Source organism: Zalophus californianus, chromosome 4 (genome assembly GCF_009762305.2).
Source record: "Zalophus californianus isolate mZalCal1 chromosome 4, mZalCal1.pri.v2, whole genome shotgun sequence".
NCBI lineage: Eukaryota > Metazoa > Chordata > Mammalia > Carnivora > Otariidae > Zalophus > Zalophus californianus.
The window spans coordinates 145,960,780-145,982,547 of record NC_045598.1 but is presented as its reverse complement, the minus strand read 5'-3'; the positions used below and the strand labels follow the sequence as shown (position 1 = coordinate 145,982,547).

Genomic DNA, 21,768 nt, shown 5'->3' with positions numbered 1-21,768 from the left:
TGCTGAGAACTGTGTAATGTGCACCATGACTGCTTATAGGAAAAAGTACCCTAAGTCTACTGAGAGTAAGAGGGAAGTCTTCCTGGAAGAGGTGATATTTGAGTTGACACTTGAAGAAGGATTAGGAGTTTATTGTGGGAAGCAAGGGGGAGGAAAAGAGGATGGGAGATAATAGGGTGTCGGATGGAGAAAAAAGACAATGCAGGTATATGGACCAGTATGAGTAAAGGACAAAGGTACAAACAACATGCAGTATTTGGTGACCTACAAGGCCTCATCCAGTATGACTGTGTCCTATAAAGTATGAGAAGAGGATTGACGGGAACTCAGGCTGGAGAGTAAGTAAACATTTACCGAGTATCTACTCCATGCAATACGCTACGCAATAAAACAAAACAAAACAAAACAAAAAACAAGCAGCACAGAATCACAGTTCTTAAAGGACACGACACTGAAACCTCTAAGATCAAAGGTCCCAACAAGACAAATACTGATACTGTACAAATGATGCCAAAATAGTCAAGTTCTAATTCCTATTTCCAATGCCACCTGACATTAAAAAAGTAATTACCTCTATTTACACTAAGATTCCACTGCTAAGTATAGTAATACGTCTTTTTATCTCAAATAAATATGTGTTACTGATTTCAATGTTGAAAAATACTTTAGGACTACTGGAAGAAAAGAACAATGATGTTTTGGCAAACACTGAGCATCAGCCACGCACCAGATCCTGCTGAGAAATAAGTATACTGAGATGAATAAGGTATGGTCCCTCCCTCACAGAACTCACATCCCAGTGGGGAGGTCACACAGCTTTAACAATATGTTCGAAAACAGCCTTGCATGTCCTTCTCTGTGTCCTTACCATATTGGTACATGACCTTCATTTTAGACTCTATAACAATGGATAGCATTTATTTATTAGTGTGTTAGTCTCACTAGATTGGAATAAACAAAGTTTTAGGGGTGCACAGAGCAGAGAATAACTAATTCTGTTCTAAAGCAATGAGAGAAAACCTTCTAGAGGAGGTGATATGATGAGAGCCTTGAAAGCAGGGAAAATATCACAGCAAATTCCAACAGCAGCATAGGCCACACATAGAGAGATGAAAACACACGGCATATTTAAGGAAATACAGAGCAGTTCAATAGAGATTAAAACACAAGAAAAACAGTATAATGCTATCCACTCAGGGGAGGATGAGAACTATTCTACTTCTATCAATAACCTATCCCTGGACCTAGCTCAGTGCCAGGCACACAAAAGGAACGCAATAAACATTTATCCAATTAATCAATGAATAAATGAAGGCCAGGGACAAGTTTATTTAGAATACCATACTAAGGTTTGGCTTTTATTCCAAATAATAATGAAAAAATGATCTAAGATTTTAGCTAGGGAGTATCATAAGCAGACATATTTTTAGAAAGATGATTCTGGTGGGAAGATGAATAAAAAATAAAGAGGGAAGAGACTGGTAGCAGAGAAACACATTATAGGGTTATTACAGTAAGCCATGATGAGAACCTACATTATAACAAAGACAGTAGAAAAGGCCAATGGGGAATAGATTTGAAAAGCAATCATATGCTGCTGAGAAAAGGCCACAAGATCTGGCAAGTGGTCACTGGTTTATGTTAGTCCTATTAATCTTGCACAGCAGGTACAATGTAAGGATGGAGGTGTGTTTAACACAAATCAGAAACAGCACCGATAAAGATATATGGGAGAGCAAAAAGGCTATAGTCCTGTGCTATTTCATATGGCAGCTACTAGCTACATTTGGCTATCTAATCTTAATTTTAAAGTAATTAAAATTAAATAAAATTTAGTTTCTCAGTGACAGTAGCCACAATTCAAGTGTTTCATATGTGGCAACTGGATAGGGCAGATTTATAAAACATTTCCATCACTGCAGAAAGTCCTATTGGACAGTGCTGATATAGACAAATAAGACTTATCCAAGAGCTAGAACGTCTGTTTCCAAGTGAATCCAAGTTAATCTTTGTTTTACTTTTCTCTGGATGGAGACTAGAAAGGAGAAATTAAGCTCCATGAACTACCAAAGTACATTATCTATCTCCGGTACTGGGATTATCATAGTAGTACTCACTTGCTCATGGCTTCTACTCCTGCTTTAGCAGAAGCACTTGGTACTACAAAACCTGACCCACTTTCAGCATAGATGGTTGTAATAGCAAGAAATGCTGCTCCTGAAATTTGAAAAGGATATAGTAATTAACAATACAGCTAAGTCAATTCACATCAGGAAAATATGATTTACAAGGATAGGATCTGATTCAAGAGGATTTAACAAAAATGTAGCATTTTTTAAACTTCAGTAGCCCTAAATTAATGAGAGAGTAATCTAATAAAATTGCTAATCTTGCTGTCATTCAAGATGGCCCAGTCTGTGCTTACCTGAAATCCTATGGCAGGTGAGTCAAGACGGTGACCCAAAACTCAGAGGCGCGGCCCTATAACCCCCTGCATAATCAGCTGGATGGGATTTCCATTAACTAAGCACCCACTTAAATAAGAATAAATCAGGGACACCTGGGTGGCTCAGTCGGTTAAGCATCTGCCTTCAGCTCAGGTCATGATCCCAGGGTCCTGGGATGAGCCCCACATTGGGCTTCCTGTTCAATGGAGAGCCTGCTTCTCCCTCTCCCTCTGTTACTCCCCCTGCTTGTGCTCTCTCTCTTTGACAAATAAATAAATAAATAAAATCTTAAGAATAAATTAGAATCAAAACTATATGAGCAGGGACTTGACCAATTCCAGCCATGATGGACTTGCCCTCCCCCTGTAAACAGCAAGAAAACTGTATAAGATATATAATTATATGATACAACTATTTTTAGATACTGTACAGCAAGCAGGGAAGACAATGATCCCTGAGAGAAGAAAAATGAAATGAGCCCTAAGGTCACCCCAGATTTTTGCCTAAAGGTACTATACATATACTATATACTACATAATATACTATGGTATAAACTACAAATATACACATACTGTATATATATGTATACACATACACATACTGTACACTATATAGACTGTGAGATAAGGAGGAGAAATACGAGCAAAACACAGCACTCTCACTGAGTTGAGGAGATGGAGAACAGAGTTTGGGGAGACTGAGCAAGTTGGAATTTGTGAGGAGAGTTCCCCCAGGGAGGGAAGTATGCAGAGATAGAGCTCCATAAATCTGCAGAGTATCTCCTCGAGTCTTTGGCCAAAAATCAAGCTGTACATGTTTAGGGGGAGATTTCATTAGACCAGGCAAAGAACCGCCAGGGAGCTATAAGCTGAACAATTTCCAGAGCTCACATAGGCTGGGAGATGAGTGAGTTCTGGGCAGCTTCACTGAACATCCAGGACTTTCAGTGGAGAATTCAGAAAGGCCAGGCCTTATTAGGAGAGTTAAATTAGGGGCACCTGGGTGGCTCAGTTGTGAAGTGTCTGCCTTCGGCTCAGGTCATGATCCCAGGGTCCTGGGACTGAGCCCCACATCGGGCTCCCTGCTCCCCGGGAAGCCTGCTTCTCCCTCTCCCACTCCCCCTGCTTGTGTTCCCTCTCTTGCTGTGTCTCTCTCTGTCAAATAAATAAATAAAATCTTAAAAAAAAAGAGTTAAATTAGCTCAAAAGTAAAGGCTACTCTAGATGTACCCAAATAAAGCTTAAAAATGAACACTGAAATGATGGAGCTGATCCACAAGTAACTTAACTATATGCTAAAATAAAATTCAAAACACTTCAAAGGAAAATTTTAATACACATACAACACTCAACAACATAACATTCATAGCTCTCAATCAAAACTTACTACACAAAAAAGACAGAAGCGTAACTGGGAGAAAAATCAGTTAATAGAAAGAGCCTCAGAAATAACAGAAAAGATGGAATTAGCAGACGAAGACCTTTAAAATGATACTGTAAACATGCTAGAAGATTTCAAGGAAAATGAGTATAATAAGTAAAATGCAAAATGCAAAAATAAAACCAAATAGAAGTTCTAAAGCAAAAAAATACAATATCTAAAGTGAAAAATTAAATGCATGGGCTTAGTTGTAGAAGAAAAGATACATGCTCTTGAAGACAAAGCAACACCTATCATTCAAAATGTAGGACCAGCGGAAGGAAAATAGTTGGGAAGGGAAAAAACCAACCAGAGCTTCAGTGAGTTGTAGAACAGTATCTAGCATGCTAACATGTGTACAACTGGTGTCCCAGAAGGACCAGAAGGAAGGGGCAGAAAAATCACTTGGAGAAACTTGTGGAGAAAAAATCACTTGGAGAAAAAAAAGTCTGAAAATTTTCCATATTTGGCAAAAACTATAATCCATAGATCCAGGGTGCTAAACAAATCCTAGGCAGGATAAATACAAAGAAAACCATACCAGGGCATATTGTAATCAGTCACTCAAAAACAAGGATAAAGGGAATATTTCTTTTTTTCAACATGTTATTTTAAATAATCTCTATGCCCAACGTGGGGCTTGAACTTACAAGCCTGAGATCAAGAGTCACCTGCTCCACCAACTGAGCCAGCCAGGCACCCAAAAGAGAAAATCTTAATAGCAATCAGAGGAAACAGAAAACAACATAAATAAGGGAACAGATAATAAAAATATTCACTGACATCATCAGAAACAATGTTAGCTAGAGAACAATAGAATGATAACTTGAAGGTGCTGAAAAAGAAAAAAAACCAAAACCTGTTAACCCTGAATTCAGTACACAGCAAAAATAGCCTCAAAAATAAAAGTGATATTTTCTGATAAACAAAGGCTGCAAGAATTCAACACCAGCAGATGTGCACTACAAGAAATACTGAAAAAAGTTCTTTAGGTGAAATGAAAATGATAGTAAATAGAAACTCAAATCTTCAGATGAAATGATGGCTGTCAGAAACAGTAAATGTGTCAGTAAACATTTACATTTTTTGTTTTCCAAATTGCTTTTGAAAATAACTGTATAAAGCTATATTAAAAAGTGACACCAAACTTACAGTAATCAACAGTGCTTGGGACATAATAGGTTCTCAATAAATTGAATGAATGAATGAAAGTTTAAAATAATAATCTTTAGCTGCTAAGAAATCAGTGATTTTCTATTTTTTAATTAGCCTCTACACTAGAAAATATTGCAAGTTTAATATTTGCAAAAGATGAAACTATATATATTTTATAAAGCAGTACATATTTTAAGAAGTTTAAAGGACTACAAGTTTGAAAGATAAGAAAAATAATTTGAAGAATATTCAGATACATTTTATTCCTCCTCCAAAAATATTTAGTTTCTCTTCCCCTCTGCATTTTCCAAAATAGTAACAAAACTGCACATCCTGGATGACATGAGGGGTGAAAAGTGGGGCAGGAGTGCCATTTTGAGAGTATGAGAAATAAGAATGGTTAATCATTATGGTAACTCCTTTTTATATCAAACTCTGTTTCTTTCAGAGCTCTGAAAATTACTTTGCTTTCAAAATCACTCTGTGGAAAAGGAGGGATGTAGAACAATTGTGTACACAATTACAGAACATTGACAAGAGATGCTTTAACTGCATCACTCTTACAGCAAAATCATAAAAACTACTTTAAAAAGTGATAATTACTTATATAAAGCAAATGCTGCAGTAGAAAGTGCTCTAACTTCTGATTCAGATTTAACAAATGTTTATTCAGGCGTGAAAGAGGAAGAATTAAACCATTTTATATAATTCAGATACTGAAGTTGAAAGACACTGTTCTCTTCTTTCTCCCTTTAGGTTTTATTTTCTCAGCCTAGAAGATCTGGGTCGCCCACGGCTTAGAATGAGACAGCGCTGCCTCTGAGTGTAAGAAGGAGGTAAAATTTTGAAACTGTACTATCCCACTTGGGTTAATGCTGCAGAGTAGAACAACACAGCTGGACTTTAAAGAACGAACAGTGGTAGAGTGCCTGGGTGTCTCAGTTGGTTAAGTGTCCGACTCTTGATTTTGGCTCAGGTCATGATCTCAGAGTCCTGGGATAGAGCCCCATGTTGGGCTCTCGACTCAGCGTGGGGTCCGCTTGAGGATTTCTCTCTGTTTCTTTCTGCCCTTGCCCCACTCATGCACCCTCTCTAAAATAAATGAATAAATCTTAAAAAAAAAAAATGAACAGTGGTGCTAAAAGCTCAAAAATAAAGAATTCTCAGATTCCCAGGGTTAGTCATTGATATATTTTTCTTTTTGAAGAAAGGCCAATTCTTTAATTTTTATGTTTTTATTTTTTCATTTTTTAAAGATTTTATTTATTTATTTATTTGTCAGAGAGAGAAAGAGTGAGTATGAGCAGGGGGTGTGGCAGGCAGAGGGAGAAGCAGGCTCCCTGCTTAGCAAGAAGCCTGATGCAGGACTTGATCCCAAGATCCCAGGATCATGACCTGAGCCGAAGGTAGACACTTAACTGACTAGCCACCCAGGGATCCCAAGGCCAATTCTTTAAATTAGAATAACTTCCTATAGAAGAGGTTTGGAAATGCCAAATTTCTAACATCCCAGTGCAGAAAAGCAGAAATGAATCTGTTATTTATTGGGGTCAAGTAAATGGAGAAAGGGAGCAATAGCCTGTCATTTTTTTTTTTTTTTGTAGAAAATGGTTTATTTATTTATTTATTTATTTATTCCCATTTTTTGTATAAAACACACGGGAGAAACCTAGCCAGTCAACACACAAGTGCTGCCACATGGAAAGGTACTTTATCAAACTTTGAGCCTAAGAACGTACAAATGTCTCTTACCACGTCTAACAGGAACTATCTAGGCTTTTCCATCCGCCTCTTTTTAAAATTCCACATATCCCCATTATTTCTTCTGTCCCGGGTATAGTACAATGACGGGGAGGAAGAGGGTTAGTTAAAACAATGCTCTAATGGTTTTCTGCTGTCCCTTCTTTCCAATCAGAGACTTGTGGATGTCTGGGATTACACCACCCCCAGTGATGGGAGCCGTAATAAGAGAATCCAACTCTTCATCACCACAGATTTCAAGCTGCAAGTGGCTTCATTACTTAAAAACAGTAAAAAATAATAACAAAGAAACACTAAAAATCACAGTCCAGAGACAGCTGGCTGGCTCAGTCAGTGGAGCATGTAACTCTTGATCTCTGGGTTATAAGTTTGAGCACCACGTTAGGTGTAGAGATTACTTAAAAATAAAATCTTTAAAAAAAAATCACATTGTCTATTAAAAATAATAAAATGCAAGATTATGTCAAATTTCAAAAGATTCAAAAGTTCTAAAATCTAGTTTCAATCCAAGGTATGAAAATTAAAATAATAAACAATTTTAGTTCCCATAACCAACAGAGGTAGAATAGTATAAAGATATCTGGGCCTGAATATTGATTCTACTATTTACTAGTTGTACAGCTGTGTGACCAAGTCACTTCCCTGTTCTGGACTGAGGATTTAACATCTGTAAAATAGGAAAATAGGGAGTGTCCCGCAAAAGTCATTCGATTTTACAGATTACTCATTAATTAATTGTTGCTGTTGATTCTACCTATTATTCTTTTACCCTCATGAAAAAAGCACCATTTTGAAACCTATAATATCCAGCTTTTTAACTACTACCTATAACTTCAACTGATGTTTGTCTTCCCAGTTACTCTGCCAATTGCGCTGAAATTTGACTCCTGGCCTTAAACCTACACAAGCATCTGTAGTCACATCTCAAACCCAACTTCTGTCATCATCCTGATAGAATTCAACAACCAGGTAGACAAGATTAGAAATCTCACAGTTCTATGATCTCCCCATTCCCAACAACCTTCACTGCTACCCAATAGAGCCAAAACCTGAGCTTTGCCATCATACCAAAATACAGATACAGTGCTTCATTCTCTAGATCCCGTCCCTCCAGTTCTCTCACACCCTCATACTACACGTGCTCCTTGAGACCTCATTATAAATTCTGGGTTTTTTACTCTCATATTCTTTAGGCTTATAATTCCCTCCTGCTCTAACTTGCTATTTACCACCCAGACAATTACACGAATTAATCACTTAATGCCTAGCCACCATGTTGTCTCAAGACATCCATCCTTAACTCAATACTAGTACTGCTTTCTCCACTCTTACAAGGAAGGGATTTTAACACTGTTACAAACTGTGGGTGAATGCCATTGGAAAGATACATCTGCAATTTCACCTAGGCTCTCAACATCACCCATCAACTTTTTCCATATCCCAGATTAAGACCCTCCACCTGTGTTTCTGATTCACAGCTCCTGGAACTAGACAATTCTTTCATTGTTTCTTTCTTCTTTTTCTTTTAACACTTCTCTTCACTGGGCTCTCCCCTCAGTCATCAATTATGCTTCAATCTCCACTGAGAATGTATCTCTTCTTAAGATCCTTCAATTAAACTGTACTAATCTCCAGAGGGTAAACTTCACACCCCCATCCTCATTTCTTAACTCTCTTGGCATTATACATTACACATAAGTAACACTGGACTCCTTATACTTTCTAAACATACAATTGAGATATCGTTTGCAGTTTCAATTCTTCCATCATTGTCAGCAATTAATCTTACTGCCAATCATGGCAAGAAGAGAAAACTGTGCTTCTCTGTCTTTTGGATTAGGGAACAGAGGATCCTGTCTCTTAGCCACTTTTCAATAGAAGCTCAGATTAAATTTAAATCTAAAAATCATCAGTGCTCTAAGAGTTAATCAAAGGAAGATTATATAACTTTAAAAAACAAAATAACTTCTGAAAAATATATTATTTACTGAGTAAAGACTTATTTCAGTTGAACATTTAATAAAAACACATCTTTCATATAGGTTGAAACTTGCAAAGTTTAATTACAATAAGTGGTATCAGGGCTCTGGTTTTTCTAGTCTATTTTAATTATAGGTCCTGGTCTCAAATTCAGATACTTTATGGTCCCCTTGTAAAAAGAGGTAGTAAAAATACACTTATCTTGGAGGAACCTAGTATTTTCTTTAATAGCTAACACTACTGAGCACTAGTCTAGGCCAGGCATTGTTCTTAACACTTCACAGGTACTAGTTCACTTAATCATCATAGCAATCCTCGGGAGGAGGTTCTACTATTATCCCTGATTTACAGAAGACACTGAGGCACAGAGAAGTAACTTGCCTAAGCTCACACGAGTATTAAGAGGTATAACCAGGATGAGAACAGACAGTGTGATTCTAGAGCCCACACTCTTAACCACCACGTAAAATAGCCTCTCCAAGAAATTTCCAAATACATAGTTTAAAAGAAAAAAGGATTCAAAATTTCCAAATCACCTTACCTTTATATTATCTTCATAATACACCAAAGTAAGCTACATATGGCTGCTACAAGCAATTTTAACAAATGAACTTTAAATGTTCCATCAAACTAGCAAGATAACTCTAGAAAAAAGTGATTTTATTTATTTATTTATTTTTAAAGATTTTATTTATTTATTTGACAGAGAGAGACACAGAGAGAGAGGGAATACAAGCAGTGGGAGTGGGAGAGGGAGAAGCAGGTCTCCCGCCGAGCAGGGAGCCCGATGTGGGGCTCAATCCCAGGACCCTGGGATCACGACCTGAGCTGAAGGCAGATGCTTAACGACTAAGCCACCCAGGCGCCCCCAAAAAGTGATTTTAAAAAGGATACTAATGCTACCTTAATAAATTCCAAATGATGACTAGAAATGTTTTTATTTTTTATTTACTTTTTACTTTTTTTAAGATTTTATTTATTTGACAGAGAGAGATCACAAGTAGGCAGACAGGGAGGCAGAGGGAGAGGGAGAAGCAGGCTCCCCGCTGAGCATGGAGCCCGATGCAGGGCTCGATCCCAGGACCCTGGGATCATGACCTGAGCCAAAGGCAGACCCCTAACCAACTGAGCCACCCAGGTACCCCTAGAAATGTTTTTAAACATTCTTTAAATGCACCCACTATTCTAAGGAAGGCAATGGACACAATACACAGAAAGGTACCCATATGGTCCTAATATACTTTAAAACTTAAACAGCATTTAACTTGCACTCATATGACTGAAAGATAGGAAAGCCACATTCTTCTCCTGATCTACGATTCCTGGCTTGTCAAACAAGGAGCACTGCTTCCATACCACTTGATTTTGTCAAAATGACCAGTCGTCTTCTTTTCTTCTAGTAGTGAAGTTGACAGACGTCACTGAACGAAGTGTTAAATATGCCCTCAACTCCTCTTGTTTCTGTGGGTCTCAAAAATGTTTCATTTCACAAACGAAGCATCACCTTTGTGCTTAGTAATGAGTTAGGAACTCATGGGGAGAGGAATGGAGACAGGGCGGAAAGGGTTTGCATGTGGGATATGAGTAATGTATCCTGTTAGGTAAAAGCATTTCCAATCTTGGTGGATGGGACAAGAAGACTTACAACAGGGAATAATAACAACATGCAGCATGCGTATTTTGAAATGCTAAGGTGTGCATCATGGCCTCTGAACAGGCATCTTTCATTGAGTTGTGGAACTAGAGTTGGGCATGAAGATTCTGTACGGCTTAGAGACAAATGGTTCTCATCAGAATACATGTAAAAGAACAACCAAACAAGGGGTGGTTATGGAAGGAAGTGAGATAGGACAGGGTGAGGGCACTAGATGACAGAGAGTGAGGGAAAAGGAACTGGCCAAGGACAGTATCAATGGGTTGGAAATAATATTTTAAAATTTCTTTTTGTGTTTACAGTTCACACACTAGGGAGTCTAGGACAGCAAGATCACTAAAAACCTTTGGTTTTCTGATAATTTATTAAAACTCAGCATATGAAAGGTATAAAGTATTTTACCCAGTTCAAAGCTTTCAACTATTTCTTCATATCTATTGACCAAAGGATGCTCTCTTTTTAAATTCTTTCTTCAATTAGTGAATTGGTTCAATTTACTCTTCCTCTACACAAGGCTGCTGGTAAGATTACCTCAGGAATTCTTCCAATGACACCCATCTATCCACAATTTCCTTTGGAGATGTTTCTTACTTTGCTCTTTCCTTTTTCCCCTCATTTTATATGATTAATCTGCCTAAACAGTGACCTTTCACTCCCTCCCTCTCCCCCATACAGGCTTCACATGGTTCAAGCTGTCTTGAACTGCTTCTGACTATCCCTGACTCTTAGATACTCCGAAGCTCTGAAAATTATCTCCACCAAATTCTTTAAATTATCTAGGCTACCATATGTTTATTCACATGCATGAAAAAGCACATGCACATTGGTCAAGCAATTTATATTTTTCATGAAGCTTTTGTAGCTACCAGTTTGTTTTATTACTAAATCTTGGAGAAGTAATTAATTACGCAATTTGTTTTATAGATGAGAAAGCTGAGTAAAGGTAAAAACATCACAACTCCCTAAGTGTCTAAGTATCACGTATAAACTAGTGACTATGACTTAAACTGAATTACAGTTCCTTCTTTTTTCTCACTAGACTTTAAAAATATGTCAATTGTAGGGGCACCTGGGTGGCTCAGTCAGTTAAGCATCTGACTCTTGATTTCAGCTCAGGGCTCAGGTCATGATCTCAGGGTCCTGAGACTGAGCCCCACAGCCCCACATAGGGCTCCCTGCTGAGCATGGAGCCTACTTAAGATTCTCTCTTCCCCTCTCCTTCTACAACCCCCACCCGCTCAGACACATTCTCTCTCTCTCTAAAAAAAAAAAAAATTCCAATTGTCAATTTTAACAATAATAGTTAATGCTTATTAGGTATTTAATAAACCATAGTTTCTTATCTGTAGAAATGAGAATTTAAAAATCTACGTCATCTATTAAAAAAGACTAACTCTGATCCACCTGTAACTATATGGGAATAAAATAGGTCATATCTTACAGTGTCACTGCAAATATTAAATGAGTTAATAAATGTTCAGCATTTAGAACAAGACCTGATACAGAATAAGCACTCAATAAATGTTTGGTGTTTTTAAAAAAGAAGGAAAGATGAAAGGAAAGGACGGAAGGAGAGGGGGAGAGAGAGAAGAAGAAAATTTGGTTAAAATTAAAACATTTCCTTATAAATAATGTTTTGCTTTTTGCTTGTTCAGTATTCTAACACCCACTGGGTCATCATCTATCTTTAATAATTACAGAAGTTGCAGTAATGACTACAGAATTCTCATATGATCTTATGTGGAAGGAATTATAGCTTCTTGGTATGAAGTAGTCCGTTTGACTCAGTTACCAAAGCTAGTCCAAAATCAAGTATAATATCTGGGTAGTCTATCCTATAATAAAATTTAAGAAAAAATTGTTTTATTTAGATAGAATCCAAACAAATATGTTTTTTAAAGACAATCATGGATATGTGGCCAATATTTTCATTTGAATATCAAGTAATTTGAGATTCTGATAAACAGCCAAATAGGATGTATATCATGCCATGTTGAACACTCATCTAATATGGATGTAGGTTAAACATGAGATCAGTTTCAAAAGGCAGGGCTGTAGCCAATACATCATCTGTTCACAAAAATCAGAGCTGAGAACTGCCAGAGCAGGTGGAAAGGAGGATGCAACAACTGCATATAAATTCCCCTCAAATATCTGGCTCATCCCTGAACTGAACAAGCATTGTCATGGCTCTAAGAAACTCTATTAAAAGTAATATCTGGAAGCTGAAAAAGTAAGCCTTAAGAAAATTTTAGCAAAACAAATCTAGCAATATACAAATAGGATAATATATCATAACCAAGCAGGATTTAGATTCATAATGCAAAGCTTGTTTAAAAATTCAAAAATTAATCAATGGAATTTACCATACTAATTGGCATCTCAATAAAGATAGATTAGACGAATTTAGTACCTATTCATGATTTTTTAAAAAACTGTCAGCAAACTACATGCAGAAGCAAATTTCCTCAACTGATAAAGAGCATTTATGAAAACCTCCAGGTAAATTTTTAATTAATGATGACTATCTGAGTGCTTTCCTCCTGCTATCAAGAAGAAATATTTGCTTTCACCACTGCTATTCAACATTGTACTGGATGTCCTAGCTGGTAAAATAAGGCAAGAAAAGGAAATATAGATTAGAAAGGAAGACATAAAAATTGTCTTTTTTCACAATTATTAAGAATATAGAAAATCCTAAGGCATCTACTGAAAAAGCTGTAAGAACTATTAAGTAATTTTAGCAAGCTCATAGAAAAAAGGTTAATATACAAAAAGAAGTCCATTGTGTTTCTTTTTTTTTTTTTTTTTTTAAAGATTTTATTTATTTATTGGACAGAGACAGCGAGAGCAGGAACACAAGCAGGGGGAGTGGGAGAGGGAGAAGCAGGCTTCCCGCCGAGCAGGGAGCCCGACGTGGGACTCGATCCCAGGACCCTGGGATCATGACCCGGGCCGAAGGCAGACGCCCAACGACTGAGCCACCCAGGCGCCCATCCATTGTGTTTCTAAATACTAGAAGCAAATAATTATAAAATTTAGAAAACAGTATCATTTAAAATAGCACCAAAAATATAAAACAATTTGGCAGAAATTTAACAAAATTTATATAAGACTACACACTGAAAATAGCAAAACGTTGCTGACAGAAATTAAAGACCTAAACAAATGGAAAGACATTGCATGCTGATGGACTGGAAGATGTTATTGTCAAAATGTCACTTCTCCCCAATATAATCTATAGATTTACCACAACCTTGGTCAAAATTTCAGTACACTCTTTTGTAAAAATTACTGAATTCTAAATTTATATGAAAATGCTAAGAACACAGAACAATGAAAGCAATTTTGAAAAAAAAGAATAGTTGGAGGACTCACAATATCAGATGTCAAGTTAATATAAAGCTAAAGTAATCTATATATGATATATGTATTATAAAGCTAGGTAATCCAATAATGATAGATATATCAGTTGAACAGAACAGAGAGCTCAGAAATTGACCTACATTTATATCATCAACTGATTTTCCACAATAGGACCAAAGTATTTCACTGAGAAAAGGATGGACAGATATATGCCAAAAATTCACCTTGACTGCTATCTCATTCCAAATGCAAACATTAAATCAAAATGGATAACCTAAATGTAACAGTGAAAACTATAAAAGTTCTAGAAGAAAACAATAGAGAAATTAATTGTTACCTTGGGTTAAGGAAAGATCTCTTAGTTAGGACTCAAAAAGCATGAGTCATAAAAGAAAAATTTCATTAAGTTGAACACCAAAATTAAGAATGTTTTATCTTCAGAAGACATTGTTAAGAACATGAAAAAGCAAATCATAGACTGAGAAAAGATATTTGCAAAACATACATCTGATAAAAGATTTATATTCAGAATATGTTAAATAAATTTTCAACACCAAGAAGACAAACAACCTAATAAGAAAACGGACAAAAGATTAGAACAGACACTTCAAAGACTTTATACAACTGATGAATAATCACATGAAAAGATGCTCAACTTCATTAGTTACTAGAGAAATATAAGTTAATATCACAAATGAGGGACCACTACACAAACTGAGGAAGGCTAAAATGTAACAGAACTGATCTGGTGTGGGCCAGAATGTGGCGTAAATGCATCTTATAAATTGCTGTTGGGAATGCAACTTCCTAGAGCCAATTTGGAAAACAGTTTGGTGGATTTGTCAAAATGCAGTTTCTTCTGCACTATCACCAAAAGGTAGTGATAAGGAAATGAAAAGAGAAGCAGCAGATTGGGAGAAAGTATTCTAAATACATACTATATCTGACAAAGGATTCAGTCCAGATTAAACAAAGAATTTCTAAAAATCAATAATTAAAAAAACAATCCAATAAAAATGGATTAAAAACTAAGATAGTGGGGGTGCCTGGGTAGCTCAGTTGGTTAAGTGTCCGACTATTGATTTTTGCCTCAGGTCATGGTCTCAAGGTCATGAGATTGTTGGCTCTACACTCAGCACAGAGTCGGCTTAGGATTCTCTCTCTCCCTCTCCCTTGCCCCTCCCCTCCCTCAGGCTCGCTCGCTCTCTCTCAAAAAAAAAAGTATACTATATATATATATATAGTGAGGAGTAAGTAGAAGATAGCAAGAGGGAACCTTTGGTGGCAGTGGAAATGTTCTATGTCTTGGTTGGGGCAATGGTTACCTAAGTGTATAAGTTTATCAAAAGTTCAATTTGAACATATAAAATCTGTGGATCTCACTATATAAATTGTATCTCAATTTTAGCAAACTAAAATTAATACATGCAAGTTATGTTATTCATTGATTTACTCTTTTCTTTAATCAGCTTGTAATAATCTTGATTTCATACTGTTTGCATACTATAATATGAAAGTATTTTGTAAATTAAAAAGTACCACAGTAGTATAAAGTATTATTAGTGCTACCTCAAGAAAGTATTTCTATCTGTCCTGGGGCACCTGGGTGGCTCAGTCAGTTAGGCATCCAACTCTTGATATTGGCTTGGACCGTGATCTCGGGATCGAGCCCTAAGTCATGCTCCATGCTTGGCAGGGAGTCAGCTTGAGATTCTCTCCCTCCTTCTCCCCTGTCCCACCCCACCCACACTCTCTCTTTCTCTAAAAAAATAAATAAATCTTTTTAAAAAATACTTCTTACATGTCCTAAAATCACCTCTTGTGAGTTTCAAGAGGTATCTCTTGTTTCTAATGATCTAGGGTTTGATAGAAAAATTTAATATTTATCCTATCCTTTGTGACTAGATTTAAATAAAACCCCGTATTAGTCTCTCTTGTAGTCTCTTCTCATTGCAAATTCTCTCATTCTTTAATAAAATTAGGTATTCTTTTCCATACTGTTCACTAATTTTTACACTGATACATGATATCCTAGAGATGAATGGACCTCAGCATAATATTTTCAATATCCTTCTCAATAAGGATCAGTCACGTATTTACTGACCTTTGTGGTTATAAGAGCACATTGGGCTAATGTCTTTAGGAGTTTCCTAAATCTTTCATTTGTTCATAATTACTAATTTTGCATCAATGCTACTTATAAACATAGTTTAATAATGTCCTTCTAATTCTTAGCTTCTCTAGCTATGGCCACTGCTCTCTTGACCCTCCGTCATCTGCTATCCACTCTCCGAGTGTATGTCATCGACAATTCCTGCAAGCAAATGTCTATCTTTCAGTTGTTGGCACCCTTATCTTCTCTAGTCTGACTTCCCTGGATATCTTACCTTGACTGACTTCTTAGATTCCAGACCACCAAACACACTTCTGACCACAGATTATCATAGATTGCCTACCCCCTGAACTGACTTCCTCTTTGACATCCTTCAGAGATCATTAACACCTGAGTTCCTTAACTGTTGCTCTAGTACCAGGTCAGACCCTGTGCATTGTACTCTCCAGAGCCTAGTGGTACGAGTCCTTCAAACTCTGTCAGGTTATGGCATCAATAACTGACAGGAATCTTGGAAGAATAAAAACTGGCTTCCATCTTTTAAAAAGTCTTAGCTAATATATTTTTAATGAAGTCCATAGAATTTTAATCCAATGTAGTGAATAAAAATAGATCACAGTCTGTTAAAATGAAAGACAATAATGAGAAACGAAGGGAGAGTCAGACAGAAATCAAGAGTCAGCGAAGGAATAAAAGAGACAATGAGGCAGAGAAACACAAAGAGGAGAGAGACCGAGCAAAATAGGGAACCAAGAGTGAAGAACTGACAGAGACAGAGAAAGAAATATAGAAATGAGTAAGAGATAAGGAGAGAGAAAATTAGACAGAGTCAAAAGGAGAGAGAAGAAACACAGAGGTCAAGGATCCTTGGACAGAGAAAGAGAGGGAGAAGAGCCAGCCCATTCTTCTCTGTCTCCCTTCCCAATCATCCATCTCTTCTGGGGGGGAAAAAAAGCCACCAAAAAAAAAAAAAAAAACCACTCACAAAATCAAAAACAAACAAACAAAAATCATGGAAACTCCAAATGGAACTGATAATTCACTTTGCTGTAGTGGGAATGAGGGACATGGGGATTCGATTTCAATGAGTGCATGGAGAAAGGATGGAGGTTATACATGCACAGAAACAGCTAGCACCTCTCTAGTAACCTTCTGCCTGTTCCTACATCCTTTCTCCAGCTGGCTTGAAAATTATCCACACAGTAAAGAAGAAGAAATTGATGGGGCACCTGGGTGGCTCAGTCGGCTAAGTGTCTGCCTTCAGCTCAGGTCATGATCCCAGGGTCCTGGGATTGAGCCCCGCATCAGGCTCCTTGCTCAGTGGGGAGCCTGCTTCTCCCTCTCCCTCTGCCTGCTACTCCCCCTGCTTGTGCTCTCTCTCTCTAATAAATAAATAAGATCTTTTTAAAAAAAATTTAAAAAAAGAAGAAGAAATTGAATCTAATGAGGCAAAGACTTCTGACCAGAGGAAGGAAACTGGCCAGCTCCAAGCCTTCTCTTCCCTCAAGACCCAAAGGACATCCTTCAAGGAACACAAGGATTCTTCTTCCTTTTCGTTGCCCAGAATACTCTCCACCCTGAGAAATACCCCTAACTTTCAAGTCCCAAACCAACCCATTCCCCTTGTTCAGGGAAAGAGTTTTGTCCATCTCCGTCATTTGGGCATACAAGACCTGCTACACAAAAGTCATCAGTAAGTGTCCCTTAAATGAACATGTATACACTGATTCTAGACATATAAGTATATACATACATATATTACACACATATTTACTATTTATATTGCATCAACTTTTACAAGGTTTATACATAGTACTAAACAAAAATGTTCCAGGAATTTCCCTCTAGATCTACTCTCCCCAGTGTTCTCAACCACACTGATGTCATCATCATCCCAACTATTCACTCAGCACAAACTCTCTCACCTCATCAGTAAGGCCTGTTGATTTTGTCTGCTAAATGTCTCCTAATTTATCCCGCGTGTCACGCAGCCACATGCCAAGAGAAAAGTCAAACCCTTCGGAATGGCTTCCCTAATCTTTTCCATCCTCCACACTGTTGCCAGTATCCTTCCCAATCAAGTCACATTCTTCATGAAACACCTTCAAGAGAAATCCATAGGAAATAACTCCCCATTTCCTTCAGAATTAAAATCAAATTTTCTATTTTGGGACTCGGAACTTTCCTAATTACACCCAACCCACCTCCAAATAGTCATTTCCCACCATTCTCCCTCCTCATCTCTAACCACATCACATTTGTCATCAATCCCTAAACCTCATTTTTCTCCTCCATCAGGCCTCTTTCCATGGACATTTACATTTACCTCCCACCTTCCTTCCACCCCCACTTCTCCACATCTAGATCTTTGAAAATTCAGCCCAAGTTGTACCTTGTTCCTCAACCTGATAATCATCCCTAGGGAGAGTTAGTCATTCCTGTCTCAGGGTTTCCAATACACACAAAATATGTATTTATTATAGCTCATATCATAGCATGTGGTAATTATTTTAGTATCTTTCTTCTCCATTAGACTACGAGTTGTACAGGTATTGACACTGTCCTATTGACTTTTGAAAATATTCCAGGGCTTATCATAGAACCTGTGTGCAGTGTGGACCCGATAAATATATGAAAAATTAATAAACATACCTTTCTGTGCTTTAATTAGTTGCTTTCCAATTTCTAGTGTCACATAGGCAGTACCATTTAGAACTATGTCAGTTATGGTCTTCCAAGCATTAGGAGAGAGCCTTTCAGTGGGAGAAATAAAATTCCCTGCTGCATTGTTTATCACAATCTAATAAATGAGTAAGGCAAATAATAGAATTTTTTAGATAAGGAAGAACATTTTCCCTGAAGAGTTTTTACTTCTGAAACTTATTAATCCAAATAATACAATAAAGCTAAAGTTGATAGTCTGCTATAAAATAATACCATGAGATTTGGTTTGGTTTTACTTTTTTTGAGCCTGTGAAAATCTCCTGTGTTATTTACCAAATCTTAGAATCCTAATCCCTGTCTCAAAATTAGGGTAGAATCTATCATTAAGAAAACATACAGATTAAGCATATCTACCATTTGTCTATACTGTATTTCAAGGAATCTCAAAATGTCTTTTAATTTCTGGTGACAGTTTGGCTTAATTTACCCAATGAAACTCTTGGTTGATAAACATGTTTCTTCACTATCAATAAAGATTCTACCTAGTTCTATTAGCAGATTCAGTATTCTTGGTCTGTCTGAAAGTATCTCTAACTTAGAACAGTGCTCTCTTTGAGACTACTGGAGGAAATTGCTTCTTTCCAATATGTGAACCAAAAAACAGCAAAATACACATGCACATCTCAGGTCTTAAAAGGAAAAATTTGGAGTATCTTATAGATTTCTTTACTTGTATCATTCTCCTCTACTGATAGAGATAATCAAAAGTTATTAGGAAAAGCAAAGAGCATGCATCACTTAAACTAGGTATTGTGCTCTTGAATAACTGCTCTTCTTATTTCATAATCTTATTAAATAAAGTGAAATCAAGTTTGTTCTATATGACTGTAAATGCATTTTTAAAGTATTTCCGAAAGGCAATGGTGTAGCAGTTCACCTAATCTGTTCCCTGCTCTAAGCAAAGCTGGCTCTTTCCTAAGGACAAAAAATACATGCTTCTCAACACAGCACTTGCTCACATCAATATTTTATTTCCTTAGTGCATCCTTAGCGCATTTTGGTGGGTGGCATCAACATCAAACACCTCATACTTTGGCCTCATCACCATTACACTTACATCAGGATGTCCTGCAACTTTGATCAATTCCGACACAGTGTTTTGCACCATTTCGGGATTCCTCACATCACACTGAATTGCATGAACCTGAAAAATATCAGAGAGAAAAAGGAATCCTAAATTTTTCAAGCTTCTTAAACCAAAAACATGAATAAGTTATTTAAGCATGCTTTAATTCCTAAATCTGAATTAAATAACTCTTTTTAATGTACCTTATTTCCAGTTTGAGAAGAAATTTGTTCTGCAGTCGCTTTTAAAACATCAATCTTCCTAGAAATAAACACACAGTACTTTGCATGAGTTCTGAAATGACTTCATATTTTTTTCTTTTTAATTCCATAGGTTAAAAAACAAAGAGAATCTATAGCTTAAACAGATGCAATCTTGACAAAATGCAAAGGCTGTATCTACAAACAAATCAGTTTGAATGAATTCACTTTCTAAAAGTTAAATTTGTACAATTTTTATATATCTAATACTCAATTATTGAATTATTTACTTTTAGACTAGTTGTTTTATATCTACACACAGATTTAAAGTTATTTCCTTAATACAAAAATACTGATTCAAAGGGGTACATGCACCCTGTTGTTTATAGCAGCATTATCAACAATAGCCAAATTATGGAAAGAGCCCAAATGTCTGTCAACTGATGAATGGATAAAGAAAATATGGTATGTATGTATGTGTGTGTGTGTATATATATATACACATATATATAATGGAATATTACTCAACCATCAAAAAGAATAAAATCTTACCATTTGCAACAATGTAGATGGAACTAAGAGTATTATGCTAAGAGAAATAAGTCAGTCAAAGAAAGACAAATACCATATGATTTCACTCATGTGGAATTTAAGCAACAAAACAGATGAATATAGGGGAAGGAAAAAAAAAGAGAGAGGGAGTATAGAGAACAAACTGAAGGTTGATGGAGGGAGGTGGGTGAGGGATGGACTAGATGCATGATGGGTATTAAAGAGGGCACTTGTGATGAGCACTGGGTGTTACATGTAAGTGATGAATCACTAAATTCTACTCCTGAAACCAATATTACACTACATGTTAACTAACTAGAATTTAAATAAAAAGAAACATGAAAAATAAAATAAATAAAATTATTTCCTTAATTACAATAATTTCTGTTCCCCTGCCCAAGCCTCCTTTAGAAAGAAAACACAAGGTGAACTAATATTATATAAAACCTGATATATATAAAGTTTGTTAGATTTTAGACTGAATTTAAGGATAAAAAAGCATTATATGCATTGTTTTATACTCTTGAGATAAACATGAAAAATAAACCATAAACATAAATTATGTAGTGTTACAAAGAAAATAATATTTTAATATCTGTAAAAACATCATAATATTTAAAAAAATGTCAATTTTTTTGGCCAATTTGCATTAAAGGAAACATCTGAAAGAAATTCCTTTGGCCCTTTGTAAATTACATAGTGACTTGTCATTCAGATTCTTATTCAGCTTATCTAAAAATTTTACACTATTCCAAATAGGAAGAAGGTGTAGATTTTTTTGACCAGTCTCTAAAGTTCTAGACTTACATAGTTATAGGGTCCCAGGATATGCCCAAGTAAGAAAGTCCATCTACATGGCCTTATCCTTCCTACATTTATCACAAGAGATGTTTTGAAACATCAGCCCATCTTACAGAAAATGGAAGGATTATATCCATTATCCTAGTACAAGGCTAACTATCCTTTGAAGCAGTAACTATAATCACTCCTACTGAGCAGCCTCAACACAGCACTTTAACCTTAAGCTTCAGGTACAAGAAAAAAAATTTTATCACTGAATTTGGGAAATGTATCCATCATCAGTTCCACAATCAATCATTACTGATATTCCTCAACATGACAACGGGGTTACATCCCTGGTAAACCCATCATAAATTTAAAATACCATCATGTGAAAATGCATTTTAATACACCTAAGCTACTGAACATCATAGCTTAACCTGGCCTACCTTAAATTAGCCTACAGTTGGGCAAAATCATCTGACACAAAGCCTGTTTTATAATAAATGTTGAATATCTCATGTAAATTTGTTGAATACTGTACTGAAAAA

At 36.4% G+C, this 21,768-nt stretch overlaps 1 protein-coding gene across 1 annotated transcript in view; it reads right to left on the bottom strand.

The window, feature by feature from the left end:
- Nucleotides 1–21,768, bottom strand: part of DECR1 (2,4-dienoyl-CoA reductase 1) — a 43,365-nt gene that overhangs the window by 5,455 nt on the left and 16,142 nt on the right. Inside the window, 4 exon segments of the mRNA XM_027574183.1 lie at nt 2,118–2,217; nt 18,548–18,695; nt 19,677–19,763; nt 19,889–19,946. Of these exon segments, the coding sequence (XP_027429984.1) occupies nt 2,118–2,217; nt 18,548–18,695; nt 19,677–19,763; nt 19,889–19,946 (393 nt within the window).